Source organism: Solanum verrucosum, unplaced genomic scaffold (assembly GCF_900185275.1).
Source record: "Solanum verrucosum unplaced genomic scaffold, falcon-dt-bn FXZP01000306.1, whole genome shotgun sequence".
In the NCBI taxonomy this organism is placed as follows: Eukaryota; Viridiplantae; Streptophyta; class Magnoliopsida; order Solanales; family Solanaceae; genus Solanum; species Solanum verrucosum.
In genome coordinates, this window is record NW_026020398.1 from 2,189,659 (window position 1) to 2,211,137 (window position 21,479).

Here is a 21,479-nt window from a genome sequence, read left to right on the forward strand (position 1 = left end):
AATAAATATTTTTAAAAATAAATTGATTAAGTAAAAATATAAGCGTTCTACGAGATAATTGACAATTGAGTCAATCTGAGCACATATATTAATAAATTCAATTTTATACAAATTTAAAATCTATTTATGCGCACCCAAAATTGAACCTGAAATTAAATCAAATTAAAAAATAATAATATATGTTTATGTATTATGTCATTTGTCATTTTAAAATGATTTTTATGGTACCAAAGAGTTGTACTTGTTGACCCGATTTGTATTCGGATCCCTGATGACGTTCCGGATGTCATAAGAACCATTATACCCACCTTTGATCGGATCATACCCTGAAATTAGGCGCAGCAATGGCAGACTCGCTCATTGAATTGAATGAACTTCTCATCTCCAGAAAGGTTTGATTTTTTCTGACCCCAAATGTTTCTTATTGAAATGGGTACCCAATTTTCTCTTCTTTCTTTTTTCTAATCAATTAGGTGATTTCATTTATTCTATGTTATCTTTGTATTCAAAAATTTGGGTGAATGATCAAATACACTACTAAAGAATTGATTTTTTCAGCTTTATACTGAACTATAGGTGTGTAAGTTTCATATTTGGAATATGAACAATTGATAATTGAGGTGCCTTTTGATAAATAGTTGGTGGTAGTTCAACTTGATAACTCGCACACCTGGTAGTTTAAGTATAAAACATGGAAAAGGGGATATTTATGTGTGTTTTTATCATTAACTCAAATTTTTGTTGTTGTAAATTTCAGTATCCCTTTGAAGATATAATATGCTTATTAAAATTCATAGGTTAATTTGACAACTGAAGAAAGTAAACTACTAAATTCATGGAAGCAATCTGCTGTAAGAGATTTTGGCATTGGTGCAATTGGTGCTTCCCTTGCCACTTGGTTAGGTACAATTCCTACGTATACTTGTCAAATTTGTTTGTATCGTTGGATAATTCTTCCTTAATATTAGTCAATTTTTATATTTTTAGATATATATACTGTTCTTTTTTCACTTCAGAAGAGAGTGAAGTTATTAATCGGGCCAAAATCTTTAGTTTTATCGAAATCCATTCAAGAACCGAAACACAATGATGATGGTTATGAAAGTATGAAACTACCTGTTAAGATTTTGGACTTTATTTCCGTCTTCTCTTGTTTATAAATTTGATGTGGCTTCTCTCAGCAATGATGATTAGTCCAAGAAGATCCCAAACAAGAAAAAGGTTAAACCTTGACATTGTAATGAGATTGTAGAGCCTTCACTTGAGTTGTGTTCAAACGTTGAGGTTGAAAATGAATTTGTTCATGTTTTCTAGAAGTAAGGTCTTTCTGCCTGAAAATGGAGAAAGAGGGAAGACAAGTTTGAGATAGTGACTGGAGTAGTTGTTGTGGCAACGTAAAGGTAGATGATGCTGGAAGTACTGGTCTACCGGAAAATGGAGGAAGAGGGAAGATGAATTTGAGGGAGGTGACTGGTCGCTGGAGTAGTTGTAGTGGCGACAGAAAGCTAGAGGATGGTTGCAGTACTGGTTGCAAGGAGAAAATGAGTTCATTTTGATGATATTCAATTTATAAAAATGGGGGTTTACCACATTTTTCAATTTATAGGACTTCATATTAAATATATAAATGTCGTAAAGGAAATGAATGAAGAAGATGTCACTAGCGTGAAAATAGTATTAGGTGATACAGAGGAGTTTCCCTTAACAATAGGCTTAGACCAGGGATTGGCATTGAGCTCTCCTACTTGTTTACCCTAGTTATGGACAAACTAACCAACACAATACAAGATGAGGTCCTATGATGTATGTTATTTGTTGATGATATTGTGTTAATGGATGAAATTAGCAAGGGTATCGATCAAAAGTTTGAATTGTAGAAAGGCACCTTAGAAAGCAAGGGTTTTAGGATATGTAGTAGTAAGATCGAATACATGAATTGCAAGTTTAGTCAGCATGAGAAGAAAGAAGTTAAGTTCTCTAGGACAACTATAAGACCAACAATCTAGATATCTAGGCTCGCTGTTATCAAGAGAATTAATTGATAGATGAAGATGTTACTCATAGGATAAAACTAGATGTTTGAAATGGAGAAGTGCTACCGTTGTTTAATGCGATAGAAGGGTGCCTGTCAAAATGAAAGTTAAGTTCTATAGGACAACTATAAGACCAACAATATTATATGATAGTGAATGTTGGGCTGCTAAGGTCCAAGATGAGTGTTGTAGAGATGCAAATGTTAAGATAGATATGCGGTCATGCAAGATTAGTTAAGATTAAAAATGACCACTTTTGTCAGAAGGTGTAAGTACCACACATTGAGGATAAAATGCGAGAAGGTCGCTTGAGATGGTTTGAACATGTCTTGTGTGCGGCGACATACAGATGCATTGGTCCCTAGGTGTGAGACGATGGTAAGTGAAGGTGTTAAAAAGGGATGTGAAAGACCTAAAATCACATGGAGGAAAGTTGTCTCGAAAGATCTACAAATCCTTGGTATCAATGAAGACTTAGCTAAAGATACGACACAATGAAAGAAAAGATTCATATAGGTGGTATCTACAAGTTGAGAATAGGTATTAGACTTGTTAGAGAACTTCTAATATTGTTGTTATTATTATTATTATTATCTATCATATATCTTCAACTTATTTTTTGATGAAATGAAATGAGCTTAAATGAAGAAGTGGGGATTCAATTCATATAGTCGACCCTGACTTATTTGGGAATTGGGACTGAGGCAAGTTGTTGCCTCCATGTCAGCTGACTAATATTAAAATGGGTGAATAGATTGTTAATTTCACAAAGTTAGGGGGAAATATGGACTTTCCCGTTTTCTTATTTTCTACATGTCTCACTTACATGGAAATTTAAAATGGACAACTAGATAATATGTCAGTTGCAGCTTTGTTAGAAATGTAGGGCATATATGGTACATTTGTATATCTATGAAGTGATTTTAAAATCAAGCTTTTAACAAAGGGCATGGATGACTAATTTCAAAATCCTAGGGGCTATTTCTAAATTATCTGTGATGAATATTTGCTGCTCAGGAAAGCAACTTCTTTTCCTTTTTAATGTTTTCACTTCTTTTATGTATTGCTTAGCTATGTGATTGTCTTCCCTCCCCATATATATTGTTCATTAAAGCCCCTAATATTATTATCTCAATTTGTTTTTGTTGAAGTTACTCGAAGGCTGCATAACCTATTCCGCATCAACCTTGCAGTTGGTAAGTATGCACCCTCATCCTCAACCTTATTCTTTCTTGTTTTCCGAATAGGTAAGTATTACTGATGCCAGGAAAAACAGGACTAAAAAGTGTTGTGATTATAACCAAAAACAAAAACAGAAGTGAGGACAACCCTGACTAGGTGACTATCTATACAATAGTTTCTATCAACTGTAACAGTGATTCTGAATCTTCAATGCTTCCACTTTACACCAAAATGAAATCATAAGAACTCAGTCAGATATGATCGTCCAGATTGAGCTTCTCTGGTTTTCAAAGCGTCTTTTGTCCTTTGATCCATATATACGACCAAATAGCTGCTGGTATGTTCCAAGTCTTCTTAAAATGTTTTGGCAGCCTTTGCTTTTCCAGCAAAGAAGGAATTCTATTGTTGATCTTGGCATACCTGTGAAGTAATAACTAATATGGCAATGTATAAAAAAGGCGGTTGATGCCTTCAGAACTATTCCTACAGAGATACCATCTATTAATAAGTTTTATGCCTCTCTTTTGTAAATTTTCCCGAGTTAGACAAGCCTTCTTGGCAACCAACCATACAAAGCACATAACTTCAACAGGAGCTTTAGAATTCCAGATCTGCTTTCAAGAGTTTTGTGCTGACCAGTGACCGGTTCATCTCATTCATAAACAGATGTAGCATGCCTCAACAGTGAAGATACCATCAGTTTTCCCTTTCCAAAAAGTCTGATCCTCGCTGTTGTTTAAACCTTTAAAATCAGAGAGCATACTCAACCTTATCCTAGAGGACAGGGAGCTGTCTTTCTCATGTTCTTGCCTTTTACTCTTACCTATTGGCCACCAACAATATCTGTCTGTCTGGTGTCGGTTTTCTGTAAATTCTCAAATGCTAAGCAGTTGATGGATGCCTGTCAAGTGCTCAATTTATTCACATATTTAGCTTTTTAAAATGGAAAAATTCTTAAGTATTGCCAGAAGTAAAAGCTAAACGAAGAATTCAATGGTTGACTAGCCAGATTTATGTAAGGTCTGCGTACACTTTACCCTCCCCAGACCCCACTTTGTGGGATTTCACTGGGTATGTTGTTGTTTGTTTGTTGTCTTTCCTCTTTTTAACTAGTTGTTAGTTATTAGCTTTCTGATTAATGGTTTGACATTTCCAGAAGCAACCTAATAGCCTTTAGCCCTTTACATGTATAGAGAAAAACAGATGGACATTCTTATTTCAAGGGCTTTTGCAACTCTGGAAACTTGTAAACTCTGTCTTGCACTATATATGTCCAGTTTATGATAGGCCTACCAATCTTTGTATTTAGGATACTTGGTTCAAGAAACTCATTAGGCCTCAAGTTAGTAAGAGAGCTCTTGATTTCTGCTTCGAAACAGAGAACATTTTCAGTTGCTTTTCCCTAGTGTATTGCTTAGTTTTTCAAACTCTTCTATCTCCAGGTGCTGGTTGGTTCTATGGCAAGTGGAGATTTGCCAAGTCTTTGGATTCAGGTGTTGAACTTATTCTCTCTCAGCATGGAACTCGTCTGCAAAAGGAGTTGGGGGAAATGTAGGTCCTCAAACACACTACTCTATTTTTTTTTTGTTTTTGGGCTAAATAAATGAGGTGATTTTTACCCCTAAAGATGAAGTGCTACACAGTCTGAATGCATTCATGACTTAGTACAATGAAACTTAACCTTGAGCACTCCCAAATAATCTTACTTGCGCTACTTTACATTGAAGTTCTATTTTCTTTTTGTTTTTCCGAAAATGCATCCTCTTTCATTGATAAACTTTTCGTGGCTAGGTTCACTATCCAACAAATAGAATTAAAAAGAGATCAGGAATACTTTAATTAATTTAAGCAATGCCCTTGGAAGGGGATCTTAAATACTTTTCAACATCTTATTCTCGAAAAGCAACAAAGGGCCTTGGGGGTGGGGTGGTGTTAGTAAGATTTGCAAGATTAATACTTTCCTGAATTTAATTGGTTAAAATCATTTCCTCCTCCAACTTTACTTTGAAAATCAAACACCTAAACAAACTTTGAACAATGACATCCTTCTAAGTTTGATCAGTTGGCCTGATTGTTCTAACAGGTTATTACTCGTCACATTAGTTTTAGAGTGAGGTACCATGTGAAAATGGGGAACTATAATTAATATAAATGATAATCCTTTATGACAGCTACCTCTATAGCCCAGGGAGCAAATTCAAGAATTTCAAACTGCTTTGTAGTTCTAGATATTTGAATGAGAAAGATGCTAAACCTTTGACAAGGACTAAATATGTCATACTGTTCCCATTTGATAAATAATTGAATTCTCAAAATCTTAATCCTTGGGTGCTTTGTACATGATAACTTGCACCGTAGGAATTTAAACGACTTAAGTACCACATCTTTATCTCTCTGAGCTATTTTGCTGGATTCAACTTGCAGTAGGAACATGTTGACTGATCAGTTATGCTATGTTTATACTCTCTGATTTTTATTCTTCTTTTGGTACTTTCCTTGTCTTCAGTTAGAATAAGAATGACTGAGAAGTGTGAAAAGTTTTGCTTGATGTACCTTAGAGAGCAAGAAATTGTCACCGGCTCACCGCAAGAGTATTAAACTTTAAAATATGTCGTAGTCTAGAGTACTCTAGATAGCAAGAAATTGTCCTCACTGTGAGAGTGTTTAACATTGAAGTATACTATTGTCTAGAGAATGATCTGAGTTTCTTACTTCAATTCAAATATATACATTCATGTATTTCCACCAAGTATAGAAATCTGTGCACACTTGTCATGGAAAAATACAGAATAGCGTGCATGGCAATACATAATGTGAAGGAAATATACGAAGCATCACTATATCTCATTCATGTTTTAAATTGACGGAATGTCAGATGATTGGACTAATAAAAATGAGCGCTATATTATCACTTCATGTTTGAAGCCTAGTCCTCTACATATGCTTGGTCTGCATTTCTTAAATCTGGTTGGAGACTCAAATCTGTTCACTTTCTTGGAAAGGAAAACAACAAATGAAAATAGAGTAATTTATGGCAAAAGAATATACACACACAAAGTTTAACATAGAAAAATGGAAGTAGTGGGCATTCAGTCAAAAGCTAGAAAGAGTAGATTGTTCATTTGTATGCCTCAAGGCTTGATTTATTTCTTTCATAGTATTGCCTCATGTCAGGCTTGACTGCATATCTAGGCTCTCTTCGAATATATGAATCTGGTGTAAGTGAATTTTATGCATCTTTAAACCATACTACTAAAATATTGAATTAATGGAAAACTCGTTGCACAAAATAGGTATCCTGGTGTAGGCATACAGTTATACTGGTGAAGGGTGTGGGAGAGACCTGGCTAATCCAAGGAAACCTTATTATATTCCGAGTCTTCAACTACCGATAACAAGAGCACTTCATAGTTGTGTAGTTCAAACAATGAAAACAAAACGAAAATAATTCAAGACATATATTCCTCAAAAGGGAAAGATCTCAATAATTCTTTAAAATAAAGCTTTGATACTCGTTAAATTTTTATGAATCTTGTCATCATACTTCCTTATGTTAATAGTATCACGGTTATTTCTTTCTTTTCATTATGTATGAACTACTGATGTACTATTCTATCAAGATTGAAATTGAAGTATCAGCATGATTCATTTTAACTATGTATTGATGTAGTATTTTGTCGTGATAGAATGTTGAAGAAGTACCAGCATAATCCGCCTGTACTGCAGTTCGTCTCCAAATACTTTTACTCTGAAAATGTTTATGATGATGATTCAACAGACAAGCCAAAACCGAGGTGGCGTTTTCGAAGTACCTATGGGGAAATTTTTTTCTTCTCACGAGGTAGAAGGTGATGACTCTTCCAGTAAGAAATCCCATTCAGAGAATACTAATCTGAGGAAAACTAATCTTGAGAGAAAGCAAATTAATGTGAGCACTCTGCTTCTTTTATATATAATATTGAAGATGATCAATGGATACTGAGGCCTGGGGATCTTTCCGTTGTGCAACGTCGTAGTAGGAATTACATAAAATCACCAAATTTATGCACTGCCCTCTGGCAGGGCAGTAGAGTAAATTGGGGGCTCTCTTCTGTGTATATAAGAGCGTAAAAAGTCATTGCTACCATTGTCAATCAGAAACAAATCCGTTTTAGTCTGTCATATTGCAGTATAATTTATAGCAGAATAAGTTAAGTTGCTTTTACAAGGCTGTGTATTGAAAATTGTAGATGAATGGTGTTGGTGCTGCTGTTGCTCTAGAGTCAACCGAAGACCCATTTGATTGCATACTCGGACATCAAGGGAACACCGAAGAGATTCACCACCTTGATGCCTCTAGCCCGCTGCCTAAAAGGCGGAGTCATAGCACCAGACGGTCTCATAGCAGGCGTCGGATGCATCGCCACGAGAACATGGAAGGTTGAGCTTCTAATTGACCTACCATGATCAATGCAAGATTGAACTGATCTGTCCTTTGGAGATCAGTCTTGCATAGCCCTGTTAAATGTTATCTGCTGCAAAATCTATGCTTTGAAACTGGCATTACCTAAGAGCTGGTTGTATATAGTTATGGGCTTATGGCTCAGTGGCTTTTGTGATCATTAACTTATTTAATAGAAATTGTTTATGGATTAATTTAATGGGTAGCCAGCATAAATTATAATATAGGATGCAATGCAATGTTCACATAATTTAGTTGTCAATTCGAAGCATTTTATATCCAGTGTTGTACAAATATTTTCATTGTTTTTAGTATCCCATATCTGAAAGTGCTCTAGCGATCTACCTTTTGATCTCCTGCAAAATACGAGACACAACAACATTCTCAGTGTAATTACACAAGGAGGATTCGGGGAGGATAGTGTATACGGAGATTTTTACCCCTACTTTAAGAGGTAGCAAAGTCGATTCTCTGCTCGTTAGCAAGTGCCTTGGGCCTTGCCTCTCTTTTCCAACAATCTCAGCCGAGTGTTTCATTCCTCTTCTTTTGGGCGAGCTACTTTTTTTCAGCCTTTTTCTTTTTATTTTGTAATACTTTCGGCTTGAATTCTATTCATTTAAGTTTGCAACCCTTCTCGACTTGTCTTTCCAGACTCATTCCCTTTCTCTTTTGAAACTATCTTAGTTCAAGCATTGGTCAGCAGACTCACCTCCAACTATATTTCCGAAATGTACTCAGAAAGCACATGTTCAAGCCCAGCTCGTGAAAAGGTTTTTGCTATTTAAGGAGGATAAGCTTTCTCTATCTCCATAACTCTAATTGTAACATGATCTGGAAACGTGTTCAGTTCAGTAAGAAAAATTAATAGTCCTTCCACTCAAGAAAAAGCATAACAAAATAATTCAAAAAAAGAAGTAATAAGAGAAGAAGTCATAACAAGTTATTATGATAAAGATGCAATATGTAGGGTAGTAGTGTGATCTTTATTGAAACCATTGGGTTTAACTTTTTCTCATTCTAGAAAATACACGTATTATATATCTATCTTTATCCTGAATATTAGGAGTGACAAACGGACGAGTCGAATGAGCTAACTTATATTGTATCTAATTTCATTTACTTTTTATATTTTTTTCTTCTTTCTTCTTCTCCTCCTTCTTTCTGGCTGTTACCCAACTCCAAGAAATCCAAATCCATATTTGCAGAGGCAATATGTAATTGAATATATATTACTATATATATACATAGGTATATACATACCATCTTTATATATTCAATTACATCTACATTTTTATTTCTCATTCTTTTTTTTTCATTTTCAACAATTTTTCATCAAGAATTGGTATTATTGGGATTTTTTGTACCCAACAAATTTTATAGCATGAGGGTTCATCCTATGTCCCTGAAACGAAACATTGCCATTCGTGAAGGAATCGGTTCGGGTTCAGATTCGGATTCGGAGCAGCGGGAACAAATTTTAGCAGCAATGGAAGGGAATCCAATGAAGAAGCTACGAAAATTACCTCATGTATTCGGGAAGGTTCTAGAACTTCCGTTTCGTTCCGATGCTGACGTGGCGGTTGAGGAAGGTCCGGAATTCTTCCGTTTCGTGGCGGTGATGGAATTTGACGACGGCGGAAGCGGCGGAGCGGGAGGTGTTAGGGTGCAGGCGGTTGAGATTCATACTGGGATTACCAAGATTGTGGTGAGAAATGGCGCCGGAGATGGCGGAGTTGCTGGCGGAATAGAGGAGCTATTGTTGGAAGAGCTGAAGGTGGATACGTGGAGGTTCAGGTTGCCGGCTACGACAATGCCGGAGCTGGCTACGGCGGTGTTTGTGGACGGTGAGTTAATTGTGACGGTGCCAAAAGCTGGCCGTGGCGGTGGAGAGTTCGCCGACGGTAGAGATGTTTGGGGTGGCGGTGCCCGGCTTGTTCTTGTACAGTAACCAGAAAATAAAAGGAAAGAGAATCATTAATTAATATTATAAAATCAGAATTTCTTTATTCTCCAGAAATAATATACTAAATAAAATAATAATAATTGTTGTACATTATGGTTGACTCGGGGAACTTTATTCTCCATGTAAATTGTAATAATTCTACTAATATGCTAATATTTGACTTTTTTCAGTTGTTTAAAAAACTGTTTTCTCTCTTGATTCTAAAAAACTCTTGTACATTAACTTTTTCATTTGTCTCACTGCACGCATACCTTACTCCCTACAAAATTGTGAAGGTTGTAAAAACATTTTATAGTATTTGACACATTAGCTTTTCATTTGTGTCAGTATACCCAAACCTTACCCCTACTTCGTGAAGGTAAACAAAAAACAAGAAGCAATAGCGATAGCAAAATAATGCAACAATAGAAGCACATAAATTTGTCACGCTAATATATCACTAAGGTAATGCTCCCCTTTTCATATGAGAAATTGGGTGGGAAAGAACGTTATTTTTCAAAAGAAAAAAGCTCATTTTGCACTCCCAACTTCTGAAAAATCTAGATAAGTCTGATTTCATGAAAATGTTCACATATAGAAGACTTAATTCGACAGTCACAACTTACAACGACATACTCCGCTCGGAACAAAACTTTGGCATAAGACCTGCCAGACATATATTTGTTGTAAGATACAATGTGCGGAGCTTTGGCATAAGACTGCCAAACATTACAGATACAATGTGCAAAGTTTTGGCATGACTGCCAAACATGTATTTGTAAAGATACGGTGCAGAGCTTTGCTTTAAGAAGATTCTGCTTCTAGACCAAAGTAGTCCTTGAGTATTGTCTTAGAAGTACTTCCAAATCCATTTTGTACCTGTTTCATATCCTTGAGTTTCAATACTTCTCGCTTTATTTGGTCTACTCTTTGTAGAACAGCATCAACTAAGGTATCTGTTTCAACCATCGTTGTATGGCTTGATAGATCAGATCTTTCCTTGTCGAGCTGTTCATATAGATTCATGATGTAGTTCTTTTGAACAAGGAGTCTTTCCTCAGCAAGTCTGTACTCAAAGTTTTGAGACTTCCTCAATGCCTGCAGAGTTTGATCAATTTCATCCTCAAGCTTAAGGGATTCAACTCGATGGTCAAAATTTGAAGTCATCTTTGGTGGTGAAGATCTTTCGCGAAGAATTGACTCTCCATGATGAGGTGTTCCTCCTATCATCAAAAGAAAGTCGCGTACGTTCAGGCTTTAAAGAGATATTACATAGAATGAAGCTTTGCAAGGAAGAGAGATATTCAAACAGAAAGCTCTTGAACATAGTTACTGCATTGACTAAATATGCTCTTATAATGATCAGATAAATATCAGTATATACACAAACATACAAGAGATACAGAAAAGAAAAGGAAATTTAAGATGAAAATACATTTCACACATCGCAAAACTCCTTCCTGTACATTGTGACAGAAGAATAAGACCTTGAAGGTACTCGTGACTCCTAAACGGTGAGTCATGCACATCGTTCTTGCTACAAAATGAGTAAAATCAAGATGGACTAGAAGAATGTAAAGAAGAACCTAAGAGTAACTAATATACAGATAAACCTGCAGTAGGTGTGGTGTAGTTGGACGCATTGTCACTTCCATTAGGCAACATTTTGGTTAGGGTACCACACTACCACTACATGGTAAATATAACTGGAAACAGGATTTATTTATTAACAAGAAGATGTTATGAATTAATATGTTAGTTATAAATATCAGGAATAAATTTATCTAGTATAAGAAAATAATCACTGAATCTGACTGATAAAAATTCACTGGTTTAAATAAGAAACTAAACCTAGTAATTAGATCCATAAGAAGCTCCAATCTTTTAAGATCTAAAACATCCTAAATGACGTCAGAAACCAAGCATGTGATGAACTGAAAGGAATCTAGACGTATTAACTGACCTAGGATTCTGAAATACAAAATAGAGAATCCAGTAAATTCAACCTACCGCCAACATCATTAAGACATGGTTGCACTTCAAGCTCAACAAAAAAATCTCAAGCACAAAATAAATAGTCAATACGAGCACGACTATGGGTTCCCACCAATATCATGCCAAGAGACATTGGGTGTCAATGGGAGGTCTCAAATGGAAACCAAGTCCATTTGAGGAAGGATTTGGAAACCAACCTCAGAGCAATTCAGGATGTCCATAACTTGTGAACTTATGACCGCACACCATACCATCAACCACACACACCAGTGTCTGCATTGAGTAGTTCATGGGACCGGATATCTTTCACCCATAATCCGGAGAGCTTCTTATTATCTTGTTTCGAGACCCATTTCATGTATTAACCTACGTGTTTGCTTAGCTACCCTAGACTATAAATAGATGTTTATAGCTTAAAAAGGAGGGAATTGAATATTATTGATGACCTTGAAGCTTTACCAAGAATATCACCTAGTGAGTTGAGAAGACTGTCAGGTCCCTAAGGAAGTGGGGAGAACTTGGAGTGAGATAACCCTTACTTTTCTTGATGAAGTTCATTCATGGTTACCATTGCGGATCTCCTTGCTGGAACTGTACTCTTTTTATTACTATGACAAATCTAATATTATTAGTGCTTGATGTTCATTCGTACAGTTGGGATTGCTAATAAATGGGAGACTCAAGTTTGATTTCCTTCTTAATTCTTAGAAGCTTACTCCAGATACCTAAGCAGTTTCACCTGAGAACCACAAAAACCTACACTGCATCATATTATGGAGGTAAAAAGTTGAATTCTATGACGTCGTAGACAGCATTGTGCCTCCCATTTACTCTTGTAATTCACTAATACAGCATCACTATATTCTTTTTGATTGGTCCCTAACAGATTGATGCCTTTCTGTTTGGGGTGGTTATACTAAATTTTATGGACATATTCTATCTCCTTCATCTGGTTAGAAGCAGCGGGATAGACTTGACAAACGGTTTCTACCCCAAAATAATTCCTCTTCAGCCTGATTCAGAGGCTCTCCTAAATTGATTTCATGCAGAAGACTCTTGGTCGATAATTTTCTGTTCATATTATGCTTCAGTTGCAAGATATGCCTTTGGAATTTGTGAACAAATGTAGAGTACAGAAATAGCTAACACAGACAGTGCATGCATGTCCGTATACATATATATTCGTGCATTTATAAAAATTCAAATTGAATACCCGAGAAGGTTTTACACACATAAGCAGATTTCTCGACCAAGTATATGCATGAGCCAAAGGGAAACAGTGACATAAGAATTGAAAGGACAGGAGGTACCATTGGCGTCCATGAATTCTACTTCTTTGAACACATCTCCAATGCAAGCACCCTTCTGAAGCTGATACAAGATATTATAGAGGTCATTCCAGAAAATTGGAAACCACATAAAAGCACCACTAGATACCTTGAGGAAACAAAGTACCATTCATCTACCTCTAAGTCAGCTATACCTTTGCCATGGCCGATTTAATGTGACGCAGCAACTGTTTTGCATTTGTTTTCCGTGAGCCACGTAGAATGCAAAAGCCAACATTCAAAATCTTCTCTATGTCATCACGAGAATCAATTGATCCACAAATTTTTAGAAGCTTCATGACATGTGAGACCAATTCAGTTCTTGAATCACAGCGCCGACAACAATACTCCGCATCCAGACCGATGCTTCCTCCAACTGTCCCAGCCATATAAGCTCGTAGAGCACAGTCTATATGGGCTATGTGTCCGCAAATGTAACCATCATCAGCTGTTGCTTCGCACCTAATGTAACTATACCCACCATAAGCAGAACTAATAGTTTTACAACAAAGAATACAACAACAATCTCGGCAAAAACCAGGCTCACTGCAACAAATGTCACAAAACATGGTCTCTGGACTAGGATTCCCTGCTTCTATTAAACTCGCACTCGCACACAAGCTATTACCAGCCTTACAACTAATGGTTCCTAAGTGAGAATCAGATTTCATGCCTGAAGATGTGAGCTCAGCATACCAGTTACCTACAATTTTCAGACAAGACAAATGTGAAATCAGGTAACAAGTAACTCGCTTAAGCACAACAAGAAACACTAAAAGATTTGCAAGCAACTGACAGCAAGCAAATTTACAATCATAGAGACAACTCACTCGAAATGAGAATTTTACAAACCTCTTCTTTCTTTCTTGAACTCCGTATCCAAACAAACACTGTTACGTAAATTGAAACAAATGGAGTATTGATAGTTATTTCATTGATATATACATTTTCACACATAGCCTCTAAAAAAAATCAGGTATTCTTAAATTGGTGTTATGGCGTTAAAGTTAAAAAATATATATATATAAATAGGTTCCCCAATATGGTGGAAGAGAGCTCAGCAAAGAGCATGCACGGAACAAAGTCAGTTACATATGCAGAGCCCAGAGCCTAAGATCAGTAATTTCGGAAAGGTGCTCCTAATTGCACACGTTTTCCATGAAAGTGTTGCATCCGAGTGAGCCATGTCTAAAAGTTTCTCACTAATACCAAAATAGAAGAAAATTCAATGTACTAAATGACAAAAGTTGTATCCAATCTAACCTTTTAATAGTTTTGAGGGAATCTTCCAACTAAATGAGGCAAAGAATTCATTGATATCTGTGCTTGGAAACTCAGACCTGACATATTGTTCAACCGAAAGCCTACTTGCGAAAACACTTCGCTTTCCACGAAGACGGTTTGGAAGATACAGATATCTATCAAGAAAGTAGCCAGCAGATGCAATTCTTTTCCCCACCTTCCAGGCCCATTTATCACCTGGGTTTGGCCAATCTGCAGGAGCATATGGTAAACCTTCGCCTGAATCATTGGCAGAAACAGGATAAAGGTGAAGTCCATTTTTATTGGTACTAGGTGTATCTCCATTACATTCAGCAGAACTGTCAACCACCACAGGATCCTCGTAGGATGACATGTAGCTAGATGTTTTAACTGTGTAGATAGCCGAAGAAAAGAATATATATCAACTTAAAATCCAAAAAAGGAGAGGTTTGTTAAATTACTATCTTACAGAAATGCATATTACTATGTAGATTGTAGCCTTATAATAGAAGAATGAAGAAAACATACCACAAGTCCAAATCAGAAAACAGGCCAATATTCTATTGATTAAAATTATAAAAAACAGCATAAGATTAAAAAGTCATAGCACACTTGCACCTCTGTACAAAAAAGAGTTGGCTAATAATTGAACTTAATAAAGTTTACAATAGCAAAGAACATAGATAAAAGAATAGTCCCAGCTAAGCAGTGTTGTCAAAGGTGCAGTTAAGCGCTGAAGCAAGGCTCAAAATGTCATGAGCGCTTCGCCTCGCTTAATGTGCGCTTCAGTGGCATCATCAAGGTTCTAAGGCGTACTTTTTCTTGCCAATGAACTTCTTATGAAGGGGAGATACCAAACAAATGATATTTCACTTTTTTGAAAAAAAAAATCATTTTCTCTGTTCATATATTTGTCATTCATGCTTATAATTATTAGTATTGGACTGAACATGTATATGTACTTTTTCTCCCTTTGCACCTTTTTTCATTAAAGCTCATGCTTTTTCGGCGCTTTGTGCTTAAAGCCCCAACAACCCTAGAGCTTTTTTGCGTTTTTTCCTTTTGATAACACTGAAGCCAAGGGATCTCCACAAAATTGGCATCTCTAACTTGTCCACAAGAATAGAGATGCACACTCTACAAAGCCAGAAGATGTACAGATTTACGGAGAAAAATTTAAGTGGATTGACTTATATTGGAAAAGGTGTCATTATGAAGTCTTATGCCGCCGGCATAATCTGCTGTTATATCAAGCACTAACGAAACTTCTCAAAACAGTCGATTTCGAGATGAACCACCGGTTATCCAAGCCTTGTATAAAGAAATCTTAGAGTTGAAAAGAACACTTGTCACCTTTCATGCTTTGAAAGAATCTTAAATTCTTTCAAGCAGATGAAGAAGGGTATTGGGCCTATTAGAAAATGAAAAGTTGTATTGAGATTTTTTTTTATTCAGTATATCCAACAATTGATGGCCTTCCAAAATACTTATTACAAACATTGGATTGTGAAGGGCCATATTATTGTTGAAACAACACAAGTGCTAAGTTTGATGATAGTCGAGAAATTCGAAATATGTGTGAAAACTTGGGACTAAAATATGATTCATTCGGTCCTCGACAAGAATGGGGACTGATCCAGATAGAAGTCTCAACGAGGATGAGGCCGAAAAAGGTGAAGATGAAGGTGGTATGGTACCAGAAAGTGAGAAAGATCAAGTTTTTACAAAGTTTATCCTTATCTTTAACTATTCGCACTATTACTATCTATGTAAGTTTTATTTTTCGTAAGCAATGTCCCTAATCCTAGTTCATGATATTTTTCGTTATATCAATATTAAGTTTCTCCATTCACTTCAAATGTAATTTGATATTGGATTATTAGATTGTTAGTTCTATTTTCTAGATCTATTTAAACTTTAACCAACACATGAACAAAATCCCTCTAACAAAATCGGATAAAAACAAGTTCATAACTTCAACAACATTTCAACAAAAATGAAGTATGTTCACAACTCAATTTATTTAATTAGTCACTTGTCAACAATTTTCATCCAAATTTTAGAGACAAATGAGTGCAAATGATCACAGCAACACAAGGCAATACTTGAAAAGAAACTGCATTTAAGAATTTCAGAAATGATGTTCTACAATTGAGAAAAACAATGTGAGACAAATTGTATATGTGCACACTGTATAATTCTTCAAAAGAAAAAAGAGGGGGAACTCCAACTATAGACAGTAGTATATCAAACACCATGGTAATACAGAAATCTCAGAAATGCACGCTGGTAACACACAAAAAGGTACCTTTTGATTGTTTTTAAAAGAATCCCTAATCACAGAAAGAAGAAATGTCTATGTTGTGTGAATTTCAAGAAATGAAACCGTACTTCTGCGTTTTCCGGCGACTGCTTGTGATATCTCAGCCACTTCTTCTGCGTTTTCCAGCGACTACTTGTGATATCTCAGCCACTTCCGCGTTTTCCGGCGATTGCTTGCGATGTCTCAGTCAGCCCACTGCTTCCCCGCCGACAAGATTTGGGAATTTTCCTGAATATAAGGGTAAAAAGTTAAAACTTTAAACCTAAGGGGTGGGTTTGATAAGTTGTATAAGAATAGTGTTTATTATCGAGTATAAATAATGCTAAGGTTGTGCATTGATCGGTTTAGTTTAATTTTGAAGTTTATCAGTTATCGTTTTGTACACATGGTAAATCGTTATAAAATCATTAAGACATTGGCTTCAAGATTACTTAAAAATAAAGTAATAAATCAAATGAATCATGCACATGAATAGACAGATTTCATTTTGCTCAAAAAGTAAATATTAGCCCATTGTGAATAATCGAATGTTTGAGACAATCAAAAATAAAAGTATGAAATTAAACCCTAAGTCAAGAACTTTATAGGCGGAATGACCTGGGACCCATGTACTTAGCTCCGTTTGTCAGTTGGACTCTCCTACTCATCACTTTGCCAACCAAACCCTTAAACTCACTAGAACACAATATTTTAAACCCTTCTGACCATTGACCGAGCTTATATGACATTAATATTGGTGAGTTGGAAATATGTGTGATTACACGCGCTTAAAAGCGAGTTAAACCAATATTTTACTTTTAAAAAAAATCAATTTAACAAAATTAAAAAATAAGATTCATCTTCTTCAACCCTCCTTCACCCACACCAACCCTTTCTTCTTCTCTACCAGCCCTCTCTCCTCTACCCCTCACCACAATCCTCAACTTTCTTCTTTCTCCAGCCCCACATTCACTCTTCTCCGTATTTATATATATATATATATATACAAATCAGTAGGCTCAACTTCTTCTAAAACTTTCGTTTTTTAGGTTTGAAAAATATTAGTATCATTCTTTTATTACATGGTTTCAACGAAGAGATGTGGATAATGTGAAGGATGATTGTGACTATTGAAAATTTTAAAACTACATTGATAAGCTTGAAAAAACTTAACAAAATAATAAATGGGTCTTGTGAATTTGTAAAATTAATTAAAAAATTTGATCGGAGTTTATTGAGTTTGTGTTGGTGAACTTGTAGTTGAATTTACAAGTCAAATCAAGAAGAATTTGATCTAATGGGTATGAATCTAGTGCTCAATTTGTGACCAAATATGAAGAAGATTACTATTTGAAAAGTTTAAGAAATTAAAAAATTGATCTATTTGATTTTTTTATTTTTTAGCACTTAATTTTGCATGTGGCACTAAAAAATGATGTGAAATTCTACTTGTAATCGTGTCCATTACACGCACACTGATCGGAGGAGAAAAGAGCTTAAATTATTATATTTTGATGGGTTTAAGGGTCTAGTTGGTAAAGTGATGAGTATGAGGGTTCAACTGATAAACAGAGTCAAGTACAAAGGTCTTTCAGGTCATTCCGCCAACTTTATATACCGAATGGCGAATGGTATGAATATAATTTATTAATTTACTATTAGGTTATTGGTTAACCCGTTAAAAAAACCTCAAACCGCTAAGAACCGATAACCTCATAGTAAAAAAAGTAAAAATAGTTGTCAAAACCACTAAATTAGTAAATCTATTATGACCAGCGCAGTTATTCCTATTTCATTTTCTTCTTCCAAGCCCTTCTTAGAAAGCACTCACTGAGTTACTTACGGATCTCAAATCTCTCTCAACGCCGAGAATTCTTTATGTGTACAATTCGATTAGAGGTTCGGTTTTCTTCTCCCCCACCTTTTAGCCTTTTAGACACCTGGAAAAAAAAAAAAAAAGCTGAAATCAAAAAGAAAGAAGAGAACCAATCAAGCTTTATGTAATGCTATGTTATAATTATTTTTTATTGAGTATTTGATTTGAATATTAAAAATAACATGTAATTATTTACAAAAATACTCTTTATAATATGATGAAAAAGGTTATAAGAGTTAAACTGTATTTTTAATTATGCTAGTGTATTACATTATTAATATATCATAAATTTTCACTGTAGTTATACATATCTTAATATCAAATAAACATATATAGATAAAAAAATGTAACAAATCATATATTAATAATATATAAAATTAATATATAATTATTTTTCTAATACATTCTATCAAACGATCCTAAGCGAGAGTTGCGACACTTAGTATCAAGCGAGAGTATATATTTATGATATGAAAACCATAGTCGCTACTCTTTGAGTGCACACAAGGTAAAATCTCTACTCATGTGCAATATCTCACAAACCACACTGGAGAAATAACTCATACTAAGCAAATCCAATATGACGAGCTCAACCCCGAAAACAAACATAAATATTAAAATGATATTTAAGTTTTTCTTACCAAATGTCTAACAACTAACACGTTAGGCCTTTGCCTGCTACTTATAATGACTACTAGTTTAATATATGGAAAAGGGTCAAAAATACCCCTTAACTTTGATTTATAGTTTGACTTTACCCTCGTCGTTAAAATGAAGTTAATTTACCCCTCTCGTTACTAATTTCACCAAAATTACCCCTCATTTGACGGAATCCCCAAAATTGACCCAAATTACCCGAATTTAAAAAAAACAACATATTTCCTATTTTTAACCCAATGCCCCGACCCCTCTAGAGGATAACCCATTCTCTCAAATTTTCCATATAACTTTTCCTCCATTGTTCTTCATTTCTCTTCCCTCTAATTCAGAATCAAACTCTACGTTCATCTCCACAAGTTCCTTCCTTTCTTGATTTTTGGAATCCAAAAACTCCATTGAATACGCCTAAACCATGCGTAAATAAGATTTTAAAAACACAAAACACTGCTTAATTAGATAATAGTAACTCAATTGAGGAGAATTTGTGTGTTGCCATCTTAATTTAGAGATGCATTAATACTTAATAAGCATATTCATGAATGAGATTCAATTAGGTAGAGATGGTGTCGTTGGTACAGAGCCATTCGCCCACGAAAATGCTGTCACAATTAAGATTTGGATTAATATTACTAAAATCTTCAGCTTTCAGATTGAAAAACTCTATAAGACTTTCACAAGTATCACCAGCTTGTGCTGCATAAATCCTTTTACAATCTGAATTTTCAATATTTGTTCCCTAGAAAAACACTGAAAAAAATAGAATGTAAGCTTAAAGATAAGAAAAATCATTTATAATACAAGTGGAAATTAAACTAAAATTATGTATACCCGCAAGTCCCTGGAATGAAGTTAGAATGAGAAGAAAAAAGAGGACTAAAATTAAGTAATTGATATGGAAGAACAATCAGAGGGAAGAGAAATGAAGAACAATAGAGGAGAAGTTATATGGGAAATTTGAGAGAATGGGTAAAAGGGGAATGGGTTATCCTCTAGAGGGGCCGGGGCATTGGGTTAAAAATAGGGAATATGTTTTTTCTAAAATTTTTTTGGGTAATTTGGGTCAATTTGGATCAATTTTGGGAATTCCGTCAAATGAGGGGTAATTTTAGTGAAATTAGTAACGGGAGGGATAAAATTAACTTCATTTTAACGGCGAGGATAAAATCAAACTATAAACCAAAATTGAGGGGTATTTTTGACCATTTTCCCTTCTTTCTTTCTCTTTCCAAATTTCTTCTTCTTCTTCATTTCTTTTTCTCTTCTTCCATTTACTTGTTCTTCTTTGTTGTTGCTATCATTATCGTTGTCGTTCATTTTTTTATCACGTTTTTTTCTTTTTCTCTTGTTGGTCCTATTTCATAAACTAATTTGCTTTAATTTAAAAAAAATTGAAGTTGAAGTCATTGTTTTTTTTTTTGTTGAAAATCAAGCAATAACTGAAGTTGTCGCAATAACTGCTGAAGTTATTGTAGCAACTGTTAAAGTTTTTTCAGCAACTGCTAAAATTTGCTCAGCAACTGTTGAAATTATTGTAACAACTGTTAAAGTTTTTTCAGCAACTGCTTAAAACTTGAGGGTTTTAAAATTAGTATCATTAGCACTAATCTTAAAATTGTCACCTCTACTCAATAATTAAAACTTGTGTCACTTTTTCTTCATTTTGAAACTCTTGTCACCCTTGACACTAATTTTAAAATCCTCAAGTTTTAAGCAGTTGCTGAGAAAACTTAATCAGTTGCTGAAAAAACTTCAACAGTTGTTACAATAATTTCAACAGTTGCTGAGCAAATTTTAGCAGTTGCTGAAAAAACTTTAACAGTTGCTACAATAACTTCAGCAGTTATTGCGACAACTTCAGTTGTTGCTTGATTTTCTACAAAAAAAAAAACAATGACTTCAACTTCAAAATTTTTAAAATTAAAGCAAATTAGTTTATGAAATAGGACCAACAAGAGAAAAAGAAAAAACGTGATAAAAAATAATGAACGACAACGATAATGATAGCAACAACAAAGAAGAACAAGTAAATGGAAGAAGAGAAAAAGAAATCTGGAAAGAGAAAGAAAGAAGGAAGAAGAGGGACAAAGAAATCTTAAAAGATATTTTAAATTTTGAAATTTAAGAAGAGATGGAGAACTTTTCAAACATTTTGAAATTAGAAATTGGGTTTATTTTGAATATTTTTAAAAGTTTAGAAGTTTTAAATATTACATTTTAGACCCCAATTATCTTAATCCCTAATCTTTTTTGTCACCAATTTTAATTTCAACACTTTTTTGTCACCTCCTCCTCAATTTACTCTTGTTACTTCCCACCAATTTAGGTATAGCATGATTCTATCCACCAAAATTTGGACAAACAGAAAGAAATCACCAAGTAATTTTGCCTTCCCAAAAAATTGAACCTAAATCCTCATAACTCTCAATCATTTTGTTGACCACTAGACCTCACTCTGGG

The 21,479-nt window shown here is 34.9% G+C and overlaps 2 protein-coding genes and 1 pseudogene across 3 annotated transcripts; 2 read left to right on the forward strand and 1 right to left on the reverse strand.

The window, feature by feature from the left end:
- Positions 1-288: 288 nt before the first annotated feature.
- Positions 289-7,935, forward strand: LOC125839677 (uncharacterized; annotated as a pseudogene). Its single transcript, XR_007443697.1, has 6 exons — positions 289-392; positions 798-903; positions 3,185-3,229; positions 4,658-4,766; positions 6,902-7,143; positions 7,445-7,935. The product of XR_007443697.1 is annotated as an uncharacterized LOC125839677 (transcript).
- A 906-nt stretch (positions 7,936-8,841) lies between these two features.
- LOC125839557 (uncharacterized) lies at positions 8,842-9,606 on the forward strand. The gene has a single exon (XM_049518545.1). It carries the CDS (start codon positions 9,038-9,040, stop codon positions 9,602-9,604), a length of 567 nt encoding a protein of 188 aa, XP_049374502.1. The 5' UTR covers positions 8,842-9,037; the 3' UTR covers positions 9,605-9,606.
- Positions 9,607-10,133: 527 nt separating this feature from the next.
- Positions 10,134-16,793, reverse strand: LOC125839576 (protein OBERON 2). The gene is made up of 5 exons (XM_049518564.1): positions 16,576-16,793; positions 14,185-14,574; positions 13,077-13,624; positions 12,904-12,964; positions 10,134-10,821 (listed from the first exon to the last, which is right to left on the reverse strand). The coding sequence occupies exons 2-5, from the start codon at positions 14,555-14,557 to the stop codon at positions 10,403-10,405; spliced, it is 1,401 nt and encodes a 466-aa protein (XP_049374521.1). The 5' UTR covers positions 14,558-14,574; positions 16,576-16,793; the 3' UTR covers positions 10,134-10,402.
- Between the last annotated feature and the right edge of the window lie 4,686 nt (positions 16,794-21,479).

Excerpts from the sequence above, each read along its gene's own strand:
- LOC125839576 (XM_049518564.1), bottom strand. The coding sequence starts at position 14,557 with ATGTCATCCTACGAGGATCCTGTGGTGGTTGACAGTTCTGCTGAATGT. Across the intron at positions 13,625-14,184 it reads TCCCTCAAAACTATTAAAAG|GTAACTGGTATGCTGAGCTC; the intron begins GTTAGATTGGAT and ends TGAAAATTGTAG. Across the intron at positions 12,965-13,076 it reads TTAAATCGGCCATGGCAAAG|CTTCAGAAGGGTGCTTGCAT; the intron begins GTATAGCTGACT and ends ATCTTGTATCAG.
- LOC125839557 (XM_049518545.1), top strand. The coding sequence starts at position 9,038 with ATGAGGGTTCATCCTATGTCCCTGAAACGAAACATTGCCATTCGTGAA.